We start from the raw sequence: 24,610 nt of genomic DNA on the forward strand, positions 1-24,610 counted from the left end.
CATCTGTAATAGGATCTGCTGCCCTCTTCTGGCCTGCAGGTATACATGCAGGCAGAGCACTTGTACCTAAAAAATATGCACTCGTACCTAAAAATACATATATAAATAAATACAATTGAAAGTCGTAATTGAAGGGGTAGACAGGGGCGCTAGTGGCTGGTGCTAGATACTGCGGTGGCGGAAGAATCATGAGCCATGGTTACCTTTTAGAGCTTTATTAGAAGGGGAGAGAGAGACAGAGACACAGAGAGACAGAGACAGAGACAGAGAGAGACAGAGAGACTGCGCGGAGGGGAAGTACAGAGAGAGAGCGCATGGGAGTGCATGTCCACTTTTAGGCTGGGACGCAGTCACCAGCTGATGATGTAACAAGGACAGAATCTTTACAGTAATTGCATCAGGACGTTCCAGACGGAACAAGACCTTGTTCATGTCTTCAGTTCGTGTAGCAGTGTTTTCCTCTAGCTCAGCTAAGCAGTGCCCGACACAGCCAGTGATCTCAGACATCTGTCCTTAGGAACAAGTTGGGCTGTGGTCTCTGGCTCCCCCCACATTGAGATTTAGGCAGGAGCTGGGGTTCTTGGTGGCTTGTCTGCTGTGGGCCATCAACCACTTACTGTCCTTGTGTGGACACTGCTCACCTTCACACTGAAGGTGTTTCATGGTATTGCAGAGACGTGTCAACATGGGGTAACCGTTCTGTATTCATTTTCAGATAGGACACTGACTTACTAGCCAGGTCACATGGGTGACAAATAGCAAAGCCAAACGGGGTGTTTTCCTTAGCACCGTGATGGCTACGTGGTTCTTAAGGAATATTCATTATTGTAATTATGTATACAGTGTCTCTGTGCATCTGAACACCAGTGCCCACAGAGCCCAAAGGCACCAGATCCCCTGCAGCTGGAGTTACAGAAAGCTAGGAGGTGCCCTTTGTGGGTGCTGGGAATTAAACTCTGGCCTTCTGGAAGAGGAAGAGTATGTTCTCTTAACTGCTGAGCCATTTCTCAAGTCTGGCTACATGGCCATTTTCCCACTGTGTAAAATACATTGAAAAATGTTACCAGTTTTTAAATGGCACTATCATCCGTCTCTAAACCCTTTCCCCTCCCGAGACAGAGTCTCACTGAACCTCAGCTTTAGCTAGGCTGGCTAGCGTTGCGTCCCAGGAGCTGCCTTTCTCCACCCTTAGCAGTGCAGGAGCTACAGGAGTGCACCACCATGCCCAGCTTAGACGTGCGTGTTGGGGATCCAACCTCAGGCCTCAGGCCTGTGTAAGCACCTTACCCACTGAACTGCCTCTTCCACCCTGAAAACGTGACTTTCTAAAATGTGAAACTCTGTGCCCACTCGATAGCCCGCCCCATCCATCTTCCTTCTACCCTGTCTGGAACGATACCACTCCAGCTGCTTTGTTTTAGTGTGGTCACACAGTTGTTCGTCTACTTGGGACTTGCTTATTCACTAATGTGATCTTCTCACGGTTCATCATGATGGAGCACATGTCCAAATTTCCTTCTTTTTCAGGCTGAATGATGCTCCATATTTGTTTTCTTATTGTGTTTCTTGAGGGTTTCCTATGTTCCAGGCACTGAGCTGTTTGAGAAGATATTAAAAAGAATGAAATATGGATATAGTCCTCCAGGAACTCAAGTCTTTACCTGTGTTTTCAAAAGATTGCTTTACCTGTGTTTTCAAAAGATTGAGCACAGGCTGGAGAGGGGGCTTGTGTTTAAGAACACTTGCTGTTCCTACAGAGAGTGGGATTTCAGTTCCCAGCACCCACCTTGGGTGACTTCAAACTCCCGGGGATACACACACACACACACACACACACACACACACACACACACATACACACACACACACACACACACACACACACACACACACACACACACACAATTACTAGGGAAGAAAAAGACAGACCATTTAGTAGAAACACCGGGATGGAACCAAAGCTTCTTGTGATATTAGTGGAGGGTCACCTGAGGAGTTAGTGCTGTAGAAGAGCAGGCAGTGTCGGGGAGGTCCCTGCAGCAGAGAGGGCACAAGGGTCAAGGACCCGGTGGTAGAAAGCAGTACAACAGATGAGGCTGGTGGGCTGCCTTCTGTGGCCGAGTCTGCCGCCTCCCCTCCGGTCCCTTCTGGAGCTCTCTCTCACACCACCACTCTGCTTCCTCAGCTGAACTGGATGCAGAGCATACGCAGAAGGCCCTGGAGATGGAGCACACCCAGCAACTGAAGTTGAAGGAGCGGCAGAAGTTCTTTGAGGAAGCCTTCCAGCAGGACATGGAACAGTACCTGTCCACAGGTTACCTGCAGATCGCAGACAGGCGAGGTGAGCTGGGCCAGTTCCGGGCTGCCTGTGGAGTGGGGTCTGGGGGTAATCCTCAGGGGTTAGACCCCAGAACCAAAGCGAAAGTCACAGGCATGTCTGAGGTGCCATTGTTTTGCTTCTTCCTTTAGTTCTAGGTTCTAGTTGAAAAATTAAAAAATAACTTGTTACAAAATTATGCTCATACAGAATTTGAAAAATATTTTATTATTTTATGGTGTTCAGGGTCTACCCAGGGCTCATACATGCTAAGCAAATGCTTGACTGAGCCAGAAAAAAAAAAAAAAAAAAAAGGAAATTACCTATGATTGTAGTGTGGTCCTTTCCAGTCTGCTCAGTCTATTTATGTCACTGGTATCCGACTCAACATCTTTGTAGCTGACTTCTAAGTATCAGTATAGGACTTTCTCCCCAGTATTAACTTTTTGAGGGGCTGGAGATGGAGTCCATGGTAGAGTGAGTGCTCTCATGCCTGAGGCTCCTCAGGTTAACCATGGAGGTTGACAAAAAAAAAAAAAAAAAAAAAAAAAAGATATTTTAAAAGTTGATTTTCTTTGTCAGAATATACCATTACAGAAGTCATCCTTCAGTATGTGGTTCCAGAACCCCGTCTGTGAAGATACACAAATCCCTTCTATAAAAATGTGTACTGCATGTAACCTATGGAGTCCCCCAAGCACTGTGAAGCATCCTCAGGTTACTAGATTGTCTACGGAGTAAGTGCCATTTCATAGCTAGCCTGTACTGTTTAGAGAACAATGGGTAGGAACATTCCCAGTACATGTTTAATACAGATAGAGCTGTCACAGTCCTAACTCCCTTCTCCATCTGCAGGTATGGAGTGCGTGGGACGGAGGGCCACCTGGACTCTGATAGCTTCCCTAGTTGAGTTGGTGTTGTGAGGAATAGTGTCCAGATTCATAAATGAACACCTTGGGGGAAGTGGAGACACTGGAGGACTCCTTCTTGTCTCTCCTGAGGAACTGCCTCCCTCTGGAGGTGCAGCTAGGGTGGACAGGGCAGCTCGTGGTTCCCTCTGGTAGGTGCTGTGCAGTCGGCCCGTGTAACAGATAGGCAAGTTGAGGCTTCTCTGTCCTAGGCATGCCATCACCTCCTGGAAGCCTCTCTCTCCTCAATCTCTCTGTTCTTCTCACTTGCCCAGTCAGGCTCCTCCTCACTTAGCTGTCACAGCCTCTTCATTCCTTGTCATCCAGTTGGATGTTCACATGCAGAAAGGCTGTCCCAATGAGGAAGGACAGTGATACGGAGAGGCTGCTGGCCCAGGATGTATGCGCTCAGGGTCACAGAGTTAGCTTTCTTAAACTCAGGTAGATAGCATGGGATTGAGGTTTAACATTTTCTCAAGAGTCTGCTTTTTGCCCATTTAACCTACTGATCTCGAAAGGCAAGGAGTTTTTCCTCAGAACACTGTGTTTGGTAACTCTGCTGGTACTGCCTGTACAGTGGCCTGCTGCGGCTCCTGTGGGACAAAGTGGAAGCTTTGTGCCAGGGATTTGCCATAATGGAGAGCAGTGCTTCTCAACCTTCCTAATGCTGCGGAAGGACCTTTAATAAAGTTCTTCATGCTGTGGGGACCCCAACCATACAATTATTTCATGAGCTGAAAGATGGCTCAGCAGTTAAGAGCACTGACTGCTCTTCCAGAGGTCCTGAGTTCAATTCCCGGCAACCACATGGTTTCTCATAACCATCTATAATGAGATCTGATGCCCTCTTCCAGCCTGCAGGCATAGATGCAGGCAGAACACTATATACATAATAAATAAGTAAATCTTTAAAAAAATAAAATTATTTCATTGCTGCTTCATAACTGTAATTGTGCTACTGTTATGAATCATAATATAAAAATCTGATATGCAACCCCCCCCCAAAGGAGTCAAGACCCATAGGTTGAGAACTGAACATAGAGGGACTTAAGACATTCCTCACAGCTGTTACACTGACATACAGCGTGGTTCATGTCAGTAATGGTTTTCTTCTTGCTCTGTGGACAGCCCATTGTGTTCTTTCATATGGCTAGTGTCGGGGAGCTAGCACTCTGTCATCTTCATTTGTTTTTAATTTCATTACTTTATTTTTGGTGTTGGAAGCGTACTAGGCAAATACTCAGAGCTACATCTCTAGTCCTTAGTGTATCTTACAAGGTCACTAATCTTGTCTTGGGTCCCAGTCCTTGTAACCTCCTCTAGCCTTAATTACCTGAAAATCCCATCTCAAAGTACTCATATTGAAGGTTAGCATTTCAACAAATTAATTTGGGGGCTGATTTCAACCTTTTAGTCTATACAGATATACCCACCATAGCCAAGGTGCCCAGTGTGCTGGACGAGAGGGACTGTGACAACATTGTAAGAACTCTTTTTGCTGAGAAATTGAACTCCACCCTGTTCGGTTTGGCCCAGCATATCCTTAATGTGCTGATATGAGGCCAGAGGGGACAAAGAGGAAATGAAAATGTCCCTAAGATGCTTCTGTATTCTCAGGGAGACATGGACACAGCCTCATGGGATGATGAGCAGAAGCTGGTAGTTCCAGAGGTCCTAGGGACCAGCTAGAACCAGGTATTGCTACAGTCTGAGGCTTGTGGAGCCTAGTGCATGGCAAGGAGAAGGCACACCCCACAACAGAATTCAGTGGGTTAATTAGTGTGGGTTTGAGAGTCTCAAGAATAATTTTCTTCAAATTTCCAGAACATCTTTGGATATGTTTCATAGTTGAGAAAAAAGACAAAGCAAAACCAGTCAGATGTTGCTAATCTGTGTGTCTTTGAAGCAAGCACTCCAGAAGAAAATGGCCTTAGCTAGATTGGAAGGGCCCTCTGAACAGTGTGACCTGGTACCTTGGCTGTTGAGAGCAGCTGCAGACTTCCTACCCAGACATGCACCCTACTTTAGGAAGGTTCTTCACCTCAAGGGTGGAGCTAAGTGAAGCTTAAGTTAGAACATCAGTCAACATACAAAAATGTCCTTAGTGAATGTGGCATTTTATACTCATTCCATGAGATCAGAAATAGCAGTCTGAACTTTCTTCATTTCAGAAGCTTTAGTTAAATCCATGGAACTTTATGTCCAGAAATGTGTCTGGAAATAGTGCAAGCCCAGCTTTGACCTCAAGAGCCAGGGCGAAGTTGGAAGCCTGTGGTTCAGGGAGGGAAAAAAAAAGAGGCCTTAGGGTGGGCCACTACAGACTCACTACTCACTGTGTGTTAGGGCCTGATGGGCCTTGAGTGCAGATGTGTGTGATACACAAATGTGTGTTTTTACAGAGACAGAGGACCTAGCTCAGTGGTAAATGCCTAGCATGTATGAGGCCCTAGTTTCAAACTCCAGCACCATAAAAAGACAAAACAATAGAACATACTTTCTGGAAGTAAGGTGTTACCTCATATAGCTTGCTTTGGAAGGGCCTGTGAGTAATCAGTATAATCTGCTCAGTTCAAACTCTATTTCTGTACTTAAATTTATTTACATTGAACACATATAATCAACTTATTATGAATGAGTACTTATTCCTACTTGATTATTAAAAACAGTGCTGGCATGGAGATTGCATTAGTTATTTTTCTCTTCACAGTGACAGAAATACATAGAAAGGTGGACTTCAATTGATAGTTGAAGAGGCCATTCTGGAGGGGAAGGGGCGTGCCGGCGGCAGCTTGGTGATGTGGGGGCTGAGTGGGAGAAGACCTGGCCTGCCTTCCACGTGGGCCTGTCAGAGCAGACCTGGTCTGCCTTCTGTGTGGGCCTATCAGAAGCTGGTTTTGTCTTGCTTTCTCTTCTCTGCCTTTCAGTCATCTGAAGACCCCAGTACACAAGACCACAAGACAGAACTACCCACTGTAGTGGTTTGAATAAAAATGGCCCCTCTAGGCCTAAAAGGAATGGCACTATTAGGAGGTGTGGCCTTGATGGAGTAGGTGTGTCTTTGTTGGAAGAGGTGTGTTACTAGGCGGCAGGCTTTGAGGTCTTAGAAGCTCAAGCCTGACCAGTGTGGCACTTCACTTCCTGCTGCCTGAGGATCCAGATGGAGAACACTCAGCTACCTCTCTGGTACCATGTCTACCTGTGCACCACCGTACTTCCCACCGTGACTGGCCAACTGTTTTATTGCTGTGAAGGGCACAAGGCATTCTTTGCTAAAATATCACAAGAACAGTCTTTAGGCTACATACTAACATTCTTCTCTTCTGAAACCTCTTGAGCCAGACCCCCACAGTTCAAATCATCCTCATCAACACGGTCTTCCATGTTCCTACCAGGATGGCCCATTAAGTAGCAATCAAAACATTCCACTGCTTTTCTAACCCATAACCCAAAGTCCCAAACCGGTCAGGCCTATCACAGCAATACCCCAGTCGCTGGTAACAACTTCTGTCTTAGGGTTTCTATTGCTGTGAAGAGACACCATGACCACAGCAACTCTTAAGAAAAAATTTAATTGGGCTAGCTTACAGTTCAGAGGTTTAGTCCATTATCATCATGGCAGGAAGCATGGAGGCAGACATGGTGCTGGAGGAGGAGCTGAGAGTTCTATATCTGGATCCATAGTCGGTGGCAGGAGACTGTGTGCCACACTGAGCATATCTTCAGCATTTGAGACTTCAAAGCCCACCCCTACAGTGACACACTTCCTCCAACAAGGCCACACCTGCTAATAGTGCCACTCACTATGACAATAATCAACTAAACCTCTAAACTGTAAGCCAGCCCCAATTAAATGTTTTCCTTTATTGGAGTTGTTGTGGTCATGGAATCTCTTCATAGCAATAGAACCCTAACTCAGTTAAACTTCTCTGGAAACACCCTTAGAGACATGGGCAAAGGTGTCTTCATAAATCCAGTTTAACTGACCATTAAGATTAGTCTTCACAGACATCCTCACACGTCTCTGTGTACATTTTTTAAGAGTAAAGAGCTGGGTTTCTGACTGTGAAGGTGTAGGGGTGAAACCACAGGGTTGCATTATGAGCAAATTCCCATGGACACTATAGCTCAAGGTGCAGCTGAGGGACCTTACTTTGAAAATTGCCTCTTTTCAGGGAGTAATTACTTCATGAGACATGCTTTCCTTTAGGTTTACTAGAGTTTGTCAATTACTTATCAGAATAGCTATACCCGCTGACAAGCTCCCCAGCTGTGTGTGTTCTGGTTATGATTTGTCAACATTTCATAGAGCCACATCCCCCTCTACCCCTAATCAATACGAAGTGACATTAATTTCTTTAATTGCTCATTTATTTATTAAAAATTTTTATTGCAGTATATTTTGAGCATACTCTTTCCCCTCCCAGATCCACCCACTTCTCTACCACATTTCACTCCCTGGCCACATAGGCATATGATTATATCATAATGCAAAATTCATGTAGTCCAACTTCAAAAGTTCCCATAGTCTTTCAGTCTGAATGCAAAGTCTCTTTTGAGACTCATGGCAATCTGTAAACTCTAAGTCCCTATAAAGTCAAAGTGTAGATTACATGTTTCAACATACAGTAGCACAGAATATACATTACCATTCCAGAAGGGAGCATAATCAGGAAATACTAGATAAAAACAAGACAGAAAATCAGCAGGGCGAGCTCCAAAATCTGTATCCCCATGTCTAATGTCCAAGTACTATTCAGAACTCTAGCTTTGTTGACTGCAACATACTTCTATGGGCTGGTCCCCACTCCCTGTTAGCAGCTCTCCTTGGCAGGTATCCCATGACTGCTATCTCCAACATTTGGGGTCTCCAAGCAATCCAGGCTTCACTGGGGCAACTTCATTACAGTGGCCTCACTGGGCCTCCATGCAGGGATTCCTCTGACATAAGCCTGACCTCAGTGGCTTTTCTTTACCATGGAAGAAGATTCCACAACCCCTTTCCTTTATCTTTATTGATTCTAAAGCCCGAACCACACAGCTGAAGCTGCCAAGTTCTTTTGATTTGCTGAGGCCTCCTTGACTTGAATTTGCATATGCTCTCAGTTTTGATGGTTTCTTGTGCTGCTTAAGCTTTGCTTAAATTCCTTTTCACAAGTTGGAAGCTTAGCTTGGTGGAGTCTTGTCTTGAGGTCCATTCCCTTTACTCCAATTAGCATCCAGCTTCTCTAGACTTTTTATCTCCTTGAGCACTGGACTTTACTCCAACATTACATTTCCTGGTGCTCCTTTACTCTGCAAATTGTGCATTTTGTATTTCCTTTTGCCCTTTTTATTGTTCAACTGTTTTCTTAATCCAAAGTCTACATTCCACTAACAAGGAGCATGGTCAGACTTGTCACAGCAATATACCATTCCATGGTATCCACTTCTTAGTTACTGTTCTATTGCTGTGAAGAGACACCATGACCATGGCAGCTCATATAAAAGAAAGCCTTTAATTTCTTTGGGGGCTGGCTTCAGTTCCCAAGGGTTAACTCTGTCATCATGGTGGGAAGCATGGCTGTACACAGTAGGTGCTGAAGCAGTAACTGAGAACTATATCCTGATCCATAGGCAGAGAGACAGACTAGACTTTTGAAACCTCAGAGCCCACCCCCAGTGCGCTCTTCCAAGGCTCCACCTCCTCCAACAATGCCATATTTCCTAATCCTTCCACGCAGCTCACCATCTCAGGACCAAGCATGCAAACATATGAGCCAATGGAGTCTAATCTCATTCAAACCATACCACCACCCAACTTCATGTTTCTCTCCCCACCCTTTCCCCCACCCTCTGATTAAAAAAAATAAGAGCTAAACAAAACAAATAAGACAATAAAATTCCAAAACAAGAACTGCACGCGCGCGCACACACACACACACACACACACACACACACCTGGAGTGTGGTTCGTGTACCCAGTAACACTTGAGAAAACTGATTTTCCATTTCCCAAAAGATGTCAGTTATAAATAGCTTCTTAGCTTCGTGGTTAGTAGTGGGACTTTATGTCCACTTTTACTTCCCTGTGCTTGTCTGGTTTGAACTTGTGCAGATCTTACACATTCTGTCACAGTCTGTGAATTCCTATGTGTCCTAGTCCATGTGTGAATGGAAGGCACTGTTTCCTTGAAGTCAACCACCACCTCTGGCTCTTACACTCTTTCAGCCTCTTCCACATAGATCCCGAAATTTTGACGGGGAGAATTTGATGACATCCCTTCTAGGACTGAGTGCTCCAGAGTCTCTCACTTTATGTACATTGTACGATTGTCAGTTGTATTTGTGTTAACACCCATCTACTGCAAGAAGCAGCTTCTCTGATAAGAGCTGGAGTGAGGTACTGATCTCTGGATATAGCAATATGTCATTGGGAGTTGTTTTATTGCTATGTCCCTTTAGCATAATAATGGTAACAGTTTCCCCTTACATAGGCCCATGATCTATCTAGTTTTAGGTGTGGGCCCACTTGAGCAGGGTCAGATATGAAACGGGCCTTGTATCCAATCAAAAAGTGGGTGGTTACTCCATTACATGTATGCCTCTATTGCACCAATAGATCTTGCAGGCAGGTCACTGGGTTTGTAGTTGGGTGATACTGATAATTATTTTTCCTCCTCTTGTAGTGTGCTGTCTTAGATGCTTTTCTATTACTGTGATAAAATGCCATGACCAAGGCAACGTACAGAAGTTTATTTGGGCCTTACAGTTTCAGAGGGTTAGAACCTATGACTATAATGACAGAGAGCATGGGAGCATACAGGCAGGCATGGTTATGGAGCATCTTGATCCACAAGCTTGAGGCAGACACACACACACACACACACACACACACACACACACACACAAGTAAATGGTGTGAGAATCTGAAACCCCCCCAATGATACACAACCTCCAGCAAGGCCATACTCCCTAATTCTTTCCAGACAGTTTTACCAACTTGGGAGCAAATATTCAAATATATAAGCTATATGGGGGCTATTCTTTTCTTTTTTGAGATAAGGTTTCTCTGTATAGTTTGGTGCCTGCCCTGGATCTCACTCTGTATCCCAGGCTGACCTCAAACTCACAGAGATCCGCTTCCTCCCGAGTGCTGGGATTAAAGGAGTGCGCCACCACTGCCCGGCAATGGGGCTATTCTTATTCAAACCACCACACATAAGAAGTACCTTCTAGCACCATGAATGCTAGTCAGTAGGGTTGAAGCTTCTAGTTGGGCACCAGCTGATTTCTCAATGTTCAGTGACATTAGTGGTCTCTTCAGCAGTAGGGCCTTACAGTCATCAGGCTGTGGAAGGTAAGTATCAGCCTTGGCAGCGATAAGTTGTTTATTTCTCTTATCTTGTCTTCCTTTCATTGAGTCTGGATGTTGACTTTCACAGTTGTCTGATACACAGTAGTTCTCAAGGTGACTGGCTTTGGCAACCTTGTATTTGTGTTTTAAACCTCTAACTACAGATTAGGACACTGCAGTGTCATTTTCTAACAGTTACATTTCATTAAGTAGTAGTTTCACTGCAAGGGACATTTGGTGATGCCTGGATACAAATTGTTGTTGGCAAGATTCTGCTTTCAAGTGGGGTAAAGGTGTTCCACAGGATTTCATAGGCAGTAGCTAAAGGCAGTTTAACTCCTACCTCACACAGGAGAGCCATCAGAGGCAAAGCCACCTGGTGTAAGCTAGACTCCACCTCACTCCGCTTACCATGTTTGGTTTTGCTTCAAGTTCTTCAATCAACTCAGTCTGAAGTTTGATTGGAATTGCAGTACATTTCTAAGACTCACAACTGACCACTTTTGGGAATTCGGCCTCTGAGCACATTACTGTCCTTGTTTATCATGAGTAGATGAGCATACCACACTGTGGGACCATTGGCTACTCTGTTCTACTGTTGTGTTTATGGTTTCCATGGAAAGCGTGCCAAAACATCTTTAGTTTTTTTAACACAATAGCATGCCACACTGTTCATAGTCTTTGCTTTTGCACAGGTCACTCATTTGTAGGTAAGCATGGCGGTACATGCCTGGACTTCCAGCACTTGGGGCAGGAGAATTGGACTTTCTTTAGGCATCTTTTCTTCTGAGACAAGGCTATGTAGCCCTGGGTAGCCTGGAACTCATTGGAACCAGACTGACCTCCAACTAAGAGATCTGCCTGGCCATCTAGTTATTTTCTACTTACCTGGCTCTCATCCTCACCTTGTGCAAAAGTCTCAATTTCAATCATGAACTTGTAGTTATCTGGTCCATCTTAGAAGTGTCTCTGGACACAGATTTCCTTAAGCTCCCTGTTGTTAGGTTTTCATTTGTGCTGCCGCTCACTTTGTAGGGAACTCCTTGTCTGTGAAGCCCAAGGTTCATAATACATCTATCCCAAGCCACCTCACTCCTAGGATTTCTTTCTTGCTGGTGGTGGGAGGTGACCTAGCACCAGTTCTGAGAGGCATCCTGCTGCAGGCACTCAGGTCTGGTGGCCCTGTCTCCAACTGCTGGTGAGCTACGAAAATGTTAACTTCCTATTGGCCCATTGAAAGAGTTCCTACCTGCCCCTGCATGCTGCAGGAGCACCGTTTCAAATACCACCTGCAAACAAGGGGCCAGGTAATGAAAGATGACTTAGGACAGATTCAATATCACTTGGTGATTGCAGGAGCTAGGACAAAATAGTGTAATTAGCCTAATAATGATGAAACTCAACATTTACATGAAAAGGAAAAAAAGGTGTAATTTCTTTTATTCTCAGAGCCCATGGGCAGCATGTCATCAATGGAGGTGAATGTGGACATGCTGGAACAGATGGACCTGATGGACATCTCTGACCAGGAGGCTCTGGATGTCTTCTTGAACTCCAGCGGAGAGGAGAACATTGTGCTGTCCCCTGGTTTAGGTAAGAGTCACCACCAGAGAGCAATGTCAAATCACTTACACTCATCATCTTTCCTGGACCCATTTTTCCACATGTAGATAAGGCAAATGAAATGCAGACTGTTCACTGTGCTAAGTTCAAGTATCCAGCTCCACTGCCTCCAGTGAGGGTGGGGGTGGGGGGCCTCAGGTGGCAGATGACACTGGATGGGGAGTGTGGTAGCTCTGCCCTTCCTAAGCAGGAGTGTGGAATACCACTTATGACACTCTTGTTTCATGCTCACCAAGACCTTCAGGACTGTGGGCTTGCACCCTTAAACCTGAGCAGCTTTTCTGACTAGCCAGTGTTTGTTTCTTTCATGTACAGGAGAGGAGCAACCCTCTCCACAGTACTGAGGGTCCAGATTCCTCTGACTTCATGGAACCTCCTCAGCCCTCTGGAATGATTTAGTCACAGTCCTTAAGTCCTAGAAAAACTGGAGAACTGCTGGAGGCTCTAATTCTGAATTCATCTCAGCACCAGTGTACAGGGATTGACGGAGCTGTAGCATTGTCTAGGTCGCACATGGCCTTTAGCACGTGCCCTTACCCTTTTAGCACAGCGCTTAAAGGATCTGATGGAGTTTTCAAGAGTTCTTGGTCTTCTCTAGTGTCACAGGTGCTTAACTGAGTGAGCACAGACCAGAGGGTCACCCAGCTTGCTCACCTGTGGCTCCTGCAGGGAGAACCACCAGGAAGCAGTGATGGGAAGGAGGCTGCCCTGTGGTGTAGCCTCAGACAGTTGTCCTCAATAGCAGTTCCCAACTGCAATACCTCAGAGGCCTTTTCTACTTTCTTCAACAGAGCTTGAATCCAACCCCTGTCAGAATGAAATGACTCTTCGGATTCCAGATCCCTCAGACTCGGCACTCCAGCCACCTGTCTCACCCTCTGTGGGCACTGATCTGGACACCGTTGATGCCCCCCTCATCCAGTCTGACGAGGAGGAGGTACAGGTGGACACTGCCTTGGTCACATTACACACTGACAGAAAATCCACCCCAGGTGTCAGTGATGACAGCGACTCAACTCAGGACACTTAAGTGACTTTGCCAGCTGTGTGCAGAATCCTCCTGCAAAGCCGGGTTCTTTAGAGGTCTTTGGTTTTACACATTGCTAATGGTATGTGAGAACCATTACAGAAGAACTCACAATAAAGCTAGACTAAACATTAAGCTGTGGGTGAGTATGTGGGGTTGTACAAAAAAGCTCCTGCCTTGACAGCTTACAGCTGATATGACCAATCGTTCCTAAAGGAACCCAGGTATGGAGGGCCACTGAGGAGGGAGGGGCTTGGAGGGGACAGGACCTGGCCCTGGCCATGTGGGCTTCATGCCCTGGTGTAACAACGGAAAAAACTCTGCTAACATGTCAGGTCAAACTGGGATCTGAAAAGGTTCCTTTTGTACCCCATCAGCTGAATCATCTTCAGGCCAAAGCCTGCTGTCACTACAAGAGAACACCTGGACCTCAGCAGAAATAAACTTGAGCCCCACAGGAAAGGTCCCCAGGGCAGTAGCTCCTGTCCCCACCAGAGCCACAGTGAGTAGCTAAGCAGTCACACGAAAATGCCTCAGTAGCTCCACTCCCTGGCCAAAAGTTAGACCTGCAGCCTCGGCCCCACTGACCAGAGAAGAAAGCCCATCCCTTCCCTCACTTTCCACAAGACAGACAGAAATGTCCAAAAAACTCGTTTTTATTATTAAACCTTGTAGTACAAACCTGAAAAGTAAACAAAACTGGCAATAAACCAACCACACGAAGTCCTCCCTTGAGGAGGGAGGGTGCAGAGCAGCGCTAATAAATTAAATGTCAAACTGTAAGCCATAGGCGAGAGTTTACTGTCCAAGAGGGAAAGTACACAGCAAGGCCATAGAAACTGGACAACCACATGGGAAAACACTCGACTGTCATGTCATCGTTAAATATCCCGACAGTTCAGTCTTCTGCAACAACCACCACCAACGTGGATCCTAGGACGTTCCTGGCAGTCACCACTGGCAAGCTCAGTGCAATATGGGTAGCTACGGACTGATCCAATTATGAAACAAAGAACAGCTTGTGAAAACAGTTTCCCTTTTTTATTCCACACATACTGTACACACAACCGGAGAAGGGCAACAGCTACTCCATTACCATGTTTTGTTGTTGTTGAGTGATGTAAGCAGCACTTAGAAATGTTACAAGAAAAACCCTGTAAGCATCCAATCCAGCCGATGAAGAAACTGAAATGTAAGGCTTTTCTTCATCTTTTCTCCCCCCTCCCCTCCCCCCACCAAGAAAAGGCTCAAGTATTTAAAACAATTTACAGGAGTATGTACAAAGGATTCTTTTTTTTTTCTTTTTTGTTAAAACATGAAGAGAAAAAATAGACAAGATGAGCACAGATGTAGTTTCACATTCGGAAAGAACTGCGGACTTAGTGGCTCCAGGTGTGGTTTGCACGCAGGTTAATGCTGATGTGTGAGTGGACAAGCAGAGGTGGAATGTCAGGAGAGCGCACCCACGACGACGACAATGACGACACCGACGACAGGAAGCACTGACAGTCAGCTACGGTTTCCTTTTCCTCAAGGATGCTATCTGAAGGGTTCGCTGACTTCTTTTTCGTGGTTTTTATTTATGTATTTATTTATTTTGATAAAGTAGCCAACAGCACCAAAAATAACAGAATGGATTTCCTAATGAAATCAGGCACAGGTCTCCCTCAGTGACCCTCCAAGGCAGGCAGTCTTTGTCTTCGTCCTCTCTTCCTCCAACGGATGCATAGTGATGTGCTGGTATGAGAACAGTCGCTCAGACCTCACATTTGCCTTCAGCTGCCACAACCGCCCGGCGACACAAACGAGGCGCTCGGTTCCCAAAGTTACAAACTCCCCTTGCACAAGACAGAAGAAAAGACAGCCGAAGTAAAGCCATTCAAGTTTCTTTTGTGTGTGTGTGTGTGTGTGTGTGTGTGTGTGTGTGTGTGTGTGTGTGTCTGTCTGTCTGTCTGTCTGTCTGTCTTCTATCCCTTTCCCAATCTATAAAAATCTGCTCATGTGACTGATGGTTTTCAAATTTGTTCTCCAAACTTCACCCTCTTCAAAAATGGGTTAAAAAGCCTTTATTCTCCAACAGTTACCAAACAAAACAAAACGAACAAAACAAAAAACAACAAAAAAAAGGCTTTTGTCAGCCATGGGGGCAATACAAATTAACACAGCCCCTCAAAGGTTTTGAACAGTGAGTGTACGGCAGCTTCCAAACCTGACTGCAATATCTAGATATCTACGTACAAAAACGTCAACAGTTTAATGCTAAAACAAAATCAGTTCTCTAAAACCAGAAGAAATTCTTCGTTAGAGCTAGTGCAAAGACAGCTTGTATCCTACAGCAAGTACTCCAAACTAGAATATAGTAATTACAAAAAATATATAAGTGACCACGGCATCTTCAGGAGGATGGCAGCCGAGATGGCGGCACGTCCACGGTCGCTCTCTTGCGGGGGCCTCTTTTTGGTGTGGGTTTGTTGAGACAGTTCTCAATGCCGCCGTGTTTGCCAGACACTTTGCCACATATCTGGTTGACCAAACTGATGATCTGCTCCTGCCAGGACGACAGACAGACAGCATGAAGTTAGTGGAGCAGAGGGTCCCAGGCAACAAGCATTACCTTAGCATGAGGACTTGGGAGTGTGTGGCAGCAGACATTGGCAGGCTTTCTAAACAGCTTTAGGATTCAGAGATGCAGAAGACTTGTGAGCAGCTCAGGATGACACCTAAGGAAACTTCCTGGGGCTAGAGACCTTTCAGTTGCTCAGAGTAGATATGCCTCCCTCTTACAGGAGGAGCTGGGCTTCCAACACCCACTACTGCTCACAGCTGCTTTGTAACTCCAGCTCCAGGGAATTGAAGGCCTTCCACAGCTAGTGTACTTGCATCCCCGTATATGTACCTTAAAATATATTTTTGAAAAGAGTTCCATCCAGGAGACAGGCCATCTCCTGGATCTGCATGAAATAGTTGGGGGTAGGGGAGAGACAGAAAAATCCAGAAATTAAGAACAGTGGCCAGCTGCCCCTTGCTCATTGCTGCAAGGAGTGAAACAAGAGAAAAGAGTGTATGAAGCTGTGGAGACAGTGTGGATCACACATGGCCCCAAACCTAAAACATTCCACTATGAACAGAGGACATGGAATCAGTGGTGGGTAAAGGGGCAGCCATGGGCAGTGGCAGGTGTCTACATCATGCAAGGAGCATGACCACCACCACCCCCAGCTCTGACTCAGTGGTCAGTCTGCAAGGCAGATATGGGACTCATCCCCTGGGGCTCAAATGATCCCTTCCCACAACAGCACATAGTCCACAGCCACAAAAGTCCCCCCGGCAGCTCCTTCTGCATGTCTCCTGGCTGTACAGACAAGAATCAAGGGAGGCTGAAATTCATATTCGGTATCTCATGTGGGTTCCACTTCAACTACCCTCTATTCTAAGGCTAGAACCTAGGCCAAGCACAGTACTCCAGTGCCTTAGTAAGGTGCAGCATGGACCCTGGGAACCAGTACCTTACAGTTAAATGTCCTGCCGGCTAGCATAGCCAGTGGCTGCACAAGTTCCAGAGAAGCAAGGCAGGTTGTTAGTGAAAAGGTGACAGGTTCGTTAGAGCAATGCCACGCTGAAGGCCAGTGTCACCCTTAGGATAGTATCCCAGCCAGAAAGGCAACGTGGGAGAAAGCTATAGAAGTTGCCTTGCCAAGAAAGCAGACAATCATTCTGTTGTGTACAGAACCACCACAGGGGAAGAGTATCCAAGTGTAGCTACGAGGCAATCACAGCTGTGCCAGAAATGGCCCTGGTGGCAACTTTCTCTGATCCACATTTAACAGGCTTGGGAGCCAGAGGAAAATACTCTGTGGAGAACTTGAGTAATTGTGAAGGTAGAGAGTTACTTCCCAAACTGTAGTAATCAAGGCAGGTGAAGGGCCATCTCTGGGGTCAGGCATCTCCTGTGCAAGAAGCAAACTTGCTAAATGGAACAAGCACAGAATCTGGCACCGTGAACAGGAAGGATGTGGAGAGAGGCTGAGGGCACTGAGGATCTGAGGACCCAGCATGACTCAAGCTACTATCTCTCCAGTCCAGTCTAGATATGAATGGCCACATCCCTCTTAAGTCACAGTGGCTGCCTTCAGCCTCCATCCTGCAAGCATGGCTAGGCCCTGAGCTAACGTAATCTGTGCAAAGGAGGCCTCTGTGGCACCCAAGGCCCTGCCCAAGTCAGAACTGACCTCATCATAGCGGTACATCAGCTTCAGCCCACGGCAAGACTTCTGTTTCTCCACATGGCGCAGTGCACACTCCAGACAGAAGACGACATTCTCGTTCTCCTGTACCACCTGTAAGAAAAGAGTACAAACTGAGTTTAAGGAGGCCTGTCCACACATCTGCCCAAGCTAGGGGTCAGTGACTCACAACAGTACAAACTGATAAGAAACCCTGCAACAGGGTCTTCAAGTGGGGGAGGGGGTGAGCAGCCCCTTGCCTTAGCTTTCCAAGCCCCCTCCAGGTATGTGTTAGAGACTCCCTGAGCACCTCATCATAGAGATGGGACAAAACATTGGTATTGGCTTAGAAGGCTTGGGGAGTTTCTGACCAAACTATGTTTGCTAGGCTCCGAAAGTTCAGTACCCAAGGGGACCTGCATGCTGTTGCCTACCAAGCATGTGCCCTGCTACCTGAGGTCACATGAAAAGACACTGACATTTGGAGCCTATAAGGGCCTGTGTATTCTCATTCTTTATGAAGACCTCAAGTCCTGTCACCTGTGTGTTAAATAGCAACAATGTTAGGCTCATTGTTGGTTGCACCCAACACTTGGGTGCAAATATTTGTTGGGCCTTTAAGGCTTTTTCTCAGAAGCCTCCATGCAAACAAAAGGAGAAAAAGGAACAGGTTGCCCCCTTTCAATGACTCCAAGGACTAATCACAAACAGAACAGTTTGGAACAATGCAAGTTATTAGCATTGATAAAAGCCATCAAGGTAAATCTTTGTGGTTCTGACAGAATTCAGAATCACAGAGGAAATAGCTCTGGGTATGTATGGGGGTATTTTTCAAAAGGGTTAATTGAATGTGGGTGCTACCATCCATCAATGGGGGGGCGGGGCCGCGCCGCACCAGCATTCCTCTTGATTTCCGAACTACAGACACATCCATCGTGGCTTACTGTGGCCAGCTGACTCACATTCCTGCTACCATGCTCTGAGGAGCTGGAGGAAGGCTTAGTGTTGGAGCCCATGGTAGGTTTGGTAGGTTTGGTAGGTTTGCACTGAGCTCCCATGCAGACAGACTCACCATGGACAGGTAGCACAAATGCTGACAGATCTGGCACCTCCTCTCTGACGTTTCCAGCTGCAGCCACTTTCGAGGCTTTTTCTTCCCATCCGCCACCGTGCTGTTGCCATCATGGCTGCCATAGCGGGCGGAAGAGTGAAGGCCGGCCTCAAACAGCTGCCTGCGCTGCCGCAGCTCCGTATCCCTGTCCAGGCAAGTGGCAGGCACCATGAGAAGGTTGCGTGCCCACAGTGGACACCTGTTCCCCTTCCAGAGAACATGCCATGACCTCTCTGGACTAGACTTGCCCTCCAAGAGAACACAGACAGGCCATGGTGTGAGAAGCCCAGCAAGCCTTCCTAAAGCCCCAGCCAGGGGCTCAGACAAGGGGCAGATAAGCCTCAAAGCCATGGAGTGACTGGATTTTGCTTAAGATTACAGATAGTCTTGCTCCAAGCCAAGGATTTTTACCTATTTGCTGACCCTACCCTTGAAGACTTTATCTAGCTGGTGGACATCTCTATGCTTCCCACCAACAGTATAAGAAGCCCTGGAGAGGGAGAAGCCTCATGAGGATTCAGGTGAGGTAAGAGTTCAACACAGAGAACCATGTACAATACACATCCTGTCCTTCAGTGACTGACTGGCCTGAGTGGGACACAAGCTGAGCCGACTCAAGGGGACAAACCAGCTCCACACCATAGTCAGGTGATATTGCTGCCTATATACTCTATGGTATGTGTGTCTGTATCTGCCAAGAGAGCCTAGAGCAAAGAATTACAGAAAGGCTAGTCCAGCAATGACCACAGAGGAATGACAGCTTGAGATCACACTCTTCATATTGGCTCACCAAGAGCTTCACAGTCCCACTATAATGCAGGAAGACAATAGGAGAAACAGAACAGAACAAAAAGGGCTTCACACCTAAGCCTCAGGGGTCCTGCAGTTCTGGGAACTGCCACCTGCTTATTCAGCCCTGTCCCGAAACCCCCTGAAGTCTTGGGACCTGGGTCTACAGTACCTGAGCTCGTCCAGAAGGGCTGAGATGGTACTGAGGGTGGGACCGTTTTCCTTTTTCGCTTCTGCTTGTGCAATCTGGTAGAGCAACTTCTCCATGGAGAATGGCTTAGCTATATGGCGGCGCTTCATCTCCTGAAAGAGGAGTCACCTTTACAAAGGATCTATTTCCATGAGTGATGAGCAGCCAGGGTTCCTAGTGGCAGGTAGGCCCTGTGAATTTCTAAAGTGGCAACTGGACTTGGATTATCGCTATTAGCTGTGCCGCCGCCACTTTGCTTACCTGGAGAACATCACCAGATTCCATTCTTAGCACCACATCTCAGAATGGACAGAGATGTTCTACATATGCAGGTCCAGTGTTTACCCTGTGTATATCTGTCTGGCCTCCCCACAACTTTCCAGTAATGGAAATCAAGAGTCTTCATGATAAAAACCTCAAAAACTTTCTTTCCTGGAGAAAACTTCCAGCCCTATCTTGAGGATCTCCACCCCCAACAATGCAGTGAAAAGATCTCAAAGGCTAAGGTTTTCCAACATGAACTTCACACTCAGTGAATCAGGATTTATACACAATGCCTGTGGGACACCTGCACTGCTTACCTTGGCAGTCTCGAAGCCCATACTTGTCCACTGGGTGGTAGCAAAGTGCACTGTTTCTGAGACGCTGTAGCCACAACATACTTTGGACACAAAGGACCCCGGGAAGCAGACAACAAACTGCCCACTCTGCTGTACAGTCCTGTGGACCTTGATCCCCTCTTTACACAGCACCTCTGGGGAGATCTGGGGAGATAATGTCAAATGAGATACATGCCCCTCCTTGAACAGCCAGGCAAACCCTCTGTCCCATGGCATAAGGACACTTGCCAGGAACCCCAATGGAGGGGCTGCTCGAAGAACCACATTAAAATTCTCCTTCAGAAAATAACAAAACAATCATGAAACAACTCAATGGTAGTCTAAGAAGTTTCTGCAGGGCAGGGACCATGGTAAGCACGCAGCTCCTTTTTAGGCCTACAACACTTTTGGAGCACTTCCTGTCCCCACCCAGCATTGTCAGGGGCTGACAACAAAATAAATTTCTGTCCCCGGAGGACCCACAGCCGCTGCTGTGTAGGTGGACAACAGACCTACCATGACATTGCTCTCCAGCATCTGCAGCCCTGGGGTACCATTGGCCTGCAGCAGGGTGTGGACCACGTCCTCCAGCTTGTTCTCCTCCTCAGCAGGAATGCAATACCTGGGACATTGGAAACACACGAGACATTTGGTGGGACCACTTTCGGCACTGACCAGCGTCAGGGCAGCTGGGGTGCTGGCCCAGTGCCTTGCTCTATCGCTGTTGGCTGCTTCTGCCCAGCACAAAGCCAAACCACAGGCACCGCCTTATATATTAGGCTCACTTTATGCAGATCTGACCCACAAGGTGAGCCAAAAAGCCTTCAAACCAAAGCCAGAAACAAACACAACTGCAACCCCCTCAGCTTATGTGAGTTCTCTAACACTGCAAAGAATGGTCTAGTGATACTGCTCCTGACCAGACAGCATGGGTACATGGGATTCCCCAAGCCAAGGCAACCACGGGAGACCTGGAGCTGCAGGCCAGGAAAAGACCTGGGAAGGGGCCAAGCCCAGTGCACGCACACATAGCTCATTTCCCCAGCCAGGGCCACAATGGCTAGGAAACTACGAAAGTCAACAGAGACCTGGAGAACTCTCAATTCTCTCTACCAGTGTGTCAAAACCCAGCTTGAGGGAATTGTGCTTACTAAAACACACAAGAGAAGGAGGGTAGAGGCCTACATGGGAGCACAGAGTGACCCTGAGGAAAGTTGTGGGTCAGGGACATATATATCACAGCTTATGGAGACCAAAGTGGGAGAAAAGGCTGTAAATGTAGGTGACCTAGTCAAATCTAGACCATACAGCAATAACAGAGGCTGAACATTTTCCTGGCACTATCTCAATGCCTCAAGTAGCCCAGCATCAAGAAAGTACCAATTGTACCACAATGACCTCCTGGGTCACATAAGTTATAAGCAAAAGTATGGTGAACAGAAGCCTACTTATAAGCTGCAGGGCAGGATCAGCTGTCTGAATGACTGTTGCGTGGGCAAGCTATCCCATGGTAGACTGGGATGTTAAAAGGACCTGGGGCTGCCGAAGCCATCAGATCCCCTTACCACCACTGAGAACATGGGAGCAGGGACAGGGCTGTTGGGCACCAGTGGTACTTGTCAGAAGTTCCTCCTCCCTCAGCTCCACACAGACACAATTCCACAAGCTTGACCAGCTACCCCAACACTCAACTGTCTATTTTGCAATTTTATCTCTGTGGCAAATCTTCGTCTCAATTGCTAAGGGAAGGTACCATCCACACTTTTCTTTAAATGTTTCTATCATTTCAAAGCCATTACTGATTCATGCCTGAAATACTGAGTTTCTAACATAAATTACATGTAAGAAAACCATGTGCCCTACAATCCCTGGCTCTACTTTCATGAGCCCAAGGATATGAACACATTAAACCGCTCACACCTCTAAAGCTATTAAAAATAAACTGCATGGGCCACTTCACACTCGCAGTGCTGGATAGTTTTATGTCAACTTGACACATCTGAGAGGAAGGAACTTCAGTTAAGAAAATGCCTCCGGAAGATGCAGCTGGAGGCAGGCATGTAAGGCATTTTCTTAATTAGTGAGTGATGGAGGAGGACCCAGCCTATTATGGGTGGTGCTATCTCTGGGTTCTATAAGAAAGCATTCCACAGCTGCCATCTTCCCTCTGCCTCATGGCCACTATGATCTGGCTCCATATCACCAGCCTCACCCCAGCAGGCCCCACAAGACACTGCAGAGCACACAACACACAGACCCCTCCTTGCTCATAAGGTCATGAACAACCTGTACCCCACACTAGCAGACAGCTGCTCACATGGGGCTCCTGAGGAGAGGAGACATCAGTTGAAGATTCCGTTTACTTAATAGAGAATATTTCATCAGCCCATTAGGGCAATTATCTGTTAGTGGAAATGACTGGGACCAGCAAGCTGTTAAGAGTATGAGATGGGACATCATATTATATGCAGTCAACCCCCATCTGCTGCTGTTATCAACACAGAAACCAGAGCTCAGAGGACCAACGAAGAGAACACACTGCACTATGCAGAGGTCCACAGTTCTGACAATGCATCATCTGGTGTGTGGGTAGACTAGCTCTGGAGCTCTTGCAAAAGGCTACTCAGATGAAGCTGCCCAGCCAGACCATCTCCCCTTGGCACTCTAGGAATGCTGCCATGAAATCAACTCTGGGAATTCCACAACACATAATGGGGTCCCAGCAGGGAAGCCGGCTAAGGAGGCAATTCACAAGAGAACATCACAACAGGCCAAGAACAGAAAACCTCTTCTGCCACTTTGCAACCCTTGTGGCACAAGTAGAGAGCCTGGGCCCTGGCTAGGGAAAAAGTGCATCATGTCTTCCAGCTGCTGCAAGATCAGGCCCTTCACAGCACCAGTTGCTTGGGATGCCTAGGGCAGCTGCACCTGCTGCTGTGGGTCAGTACTCACCAAATGCAGTCAGCACCAGTGTGTAAGTAGTCAATATATGGAAGGTGATTTTGGTCTCGAGACCAGCATGAGGTAGAAAAGACCATGCCAATATTTAGCCAGGGAATAGTCACTCCTACAAAGTAAGAGAAGAGATGTCATTTTAGAGCAACCGTGCTTCCTCCAGGGAAAAAATGGGGTTCTGCCTCTCCCAGATATAACAAAGCAAGAAAAAGGTGCCTGCCCCTCCTCACTTGCTACACAGAAATGAATCCACTATTGTTGCATTCTGGCTGGGTAGCTTGTTGACCCTTAGAGCTGAGAATGAATGTGTAAAGCCCCAGAGGTTTGGCATAAGTGCCTCTGTCCACAGTGAGCAGGGTGAGATACAAGGTTCCTAGCTTAGGCAGAAGGGAGTCTCAGAAGCCTGAGAAAGAATCCACAGCAACCAGAACCTCCATGGGATGCCTGTGCCTAAGTCAGAAGCAGTCTTCACTTCTTAGCCCATTTATTGTGGCTGCTAGCAAAAAACAGCCTTTAGGAGTCAGAATTCAGTTTGGAAAAGCCCTTTTTAATACTCCAAGTTAAACTAGGCTCCCCAGACTTGTTTGCCAAGTGGGGTCCACATTTTCTCAGACTTCAAATGCAAACTTTCTCCCTCTCTCCCAATGTTAAAATGTCACTACATGTACTCTGCACCTAAGATCCCAGGCCTCTCTACCAGTGCTTAAAAGAACCAGCTTGGCCCTGCTTTTGCTATGAAAGTGGGAACAGCAGAGTGTTTATGGTCATACTTACCAGGCACAGCACCAAGGTGACGAAGGATGGACCCTGTGTTATTGGGGAGGACGGTGAGGTTCCATCCATGCCTGCAGAGGGAAAGATGGGGGCTGTAACAAGCTGGTGAGAAGGGCACTATCTAGTCCCCAAAATATGGACAAGAGTCTAGACCATTACCTTGAAAAGGGCTCTGATTTTCCCACCGGGAACCCGCTGCCATGAGTATTAGTGTCCACCTTTCCGCAGTGGACTGCCACATGACAGTCCTTCTCTTCCACTAACCTCCAGTACTCTTGCTGTAGAGAAGAGGAAGGCCAGTCATTTCCTATGTGGTACATGAAGCCCAAGACAGTTGGAACACTATACAGAACAAGGTGTCTGGGAGGAAATTCCCATGAGCAGCTCCCTCCGCACCTAAGGCAATGGTGCTGTCACATCTGAGGGTTGGAGGCTTGTGACCTCTGGGATGAGCGCACTGTCAAGCACTATCAGGAGAAGCCCCCCCTACGGACTGTGAGGATGAGTGGAGTAACTGAGTGTGGTTTATGCACTCCTGCCTTTAACGGCTAGACCCCTGACCCACTGTGGCTGAATTTTGAGACACCACACTCAGGGACGTATCCAGTCAGTCTGTACAGGAAGTGCTACAGTGAGAAAGCAGACCAGCGGCTGCCAGGCAGAGGGAAGTTTGTCTTCAAGGGGTTCAGAGAACTGAACTTTGATTGGGGACCGTTGTCACTGATGGTTGTACAAGAATGTGAAGAGACAATCTCACAGAA

General features: G+C 46.9%; 2 protein-coding genes across 5 annotated transcripts in view; one reads left to right on the plus strand and one right to left on the minus strand.

The window, feature by feature from the left end:
- Dtnbp1 (dystrobrevin binding protein 1) overlaps positions 1-13,343 on the plus strand; it is a 122,365-nt gene extending 109,022 nt beyond the window's left edge. For both annotated transcript variants that reach the window (XM_059263109.1, XM_059263110.1), the window contains exons 8-10: positions 2,186-2,341; positions 12,008-12,151; positions 12,973-13,343. In XM_059263109.1, coding sequence (XP_059119092.1) covers positions 2,186-2,341; positions 12,008-12,151; positions 12,973-13,211 — 539 coding nt within the window. In that variant the 3' untranslated portion in view covers positions 13,212-13,343. The remainder of the gene's footprint in view (positions 1-2,185; positions 2,342-12,007; positions 12,152-12,972) is intronic.
- A 1,916-nt stretch (positions 13,344-15,259) lies between these two features.
- Jarid2 (jumonji and AT-rich interaction domain containing 2) overlaps positions 15,260-24,610 on the minus strand; it is a 186,656-nt gene continuing 177,305 nt past the window's right edge. For all 3 annotated transcript variants that reach the window (XM_059263106.1, XM_059263105.1, XM_059263107.1), the window contains 9 exons: positions 24,009-24,127; positions 23,850-23,920; positions 23,073-23,187; positions 20,637-20,742; positions 20,103-20,285; positions 19,504-19,634; positions 18,504-18,687; positions 17,438-17,545; positions 15,260-15,756 (listed from right to left, as the gene is read on the minus strand). In XM_059263106.1, coding sequence (XP_059119089.1) covers positions 15,604-15,756; positions 17,438-17,545; positions 18,504-18,687; positions 19,504-19,634; positions 20,103-20,285; positions 20,637-20,742; positions 23,073-23,187; positions 23,850-23,920; positions 24,009-24,127 — 1,170 coding nt within the window. In that variant the 3' untranslated portion in view covers positions 15,260-15,603. The remainder of the gene's footprint in view (positions 15,757-17,437; positions 17,546-18,503; positions 18,688-19,503; positions 19,635-20,102; positions 20,286-20,636; positions 20,743-23,072; positions 23,188-23,849; positions 23,921-24,008; positions 24,128-24,610) is intronic.

The sequence above is a fragment of the Peromyscus eremicus genome, chromosome 5, assembly GCF_949786415.1.
Source record: "Peromyscus eremicus chromosome 5, PerEre_H2_v1, whole genome shotgun sequence".
NCBI classification, from domain to species: Eukaryota; Metazoa; Chordata; class Mammalia; order Rodentia; family Cricetidae; genus Peromyscus; species Peromyscus eremicus.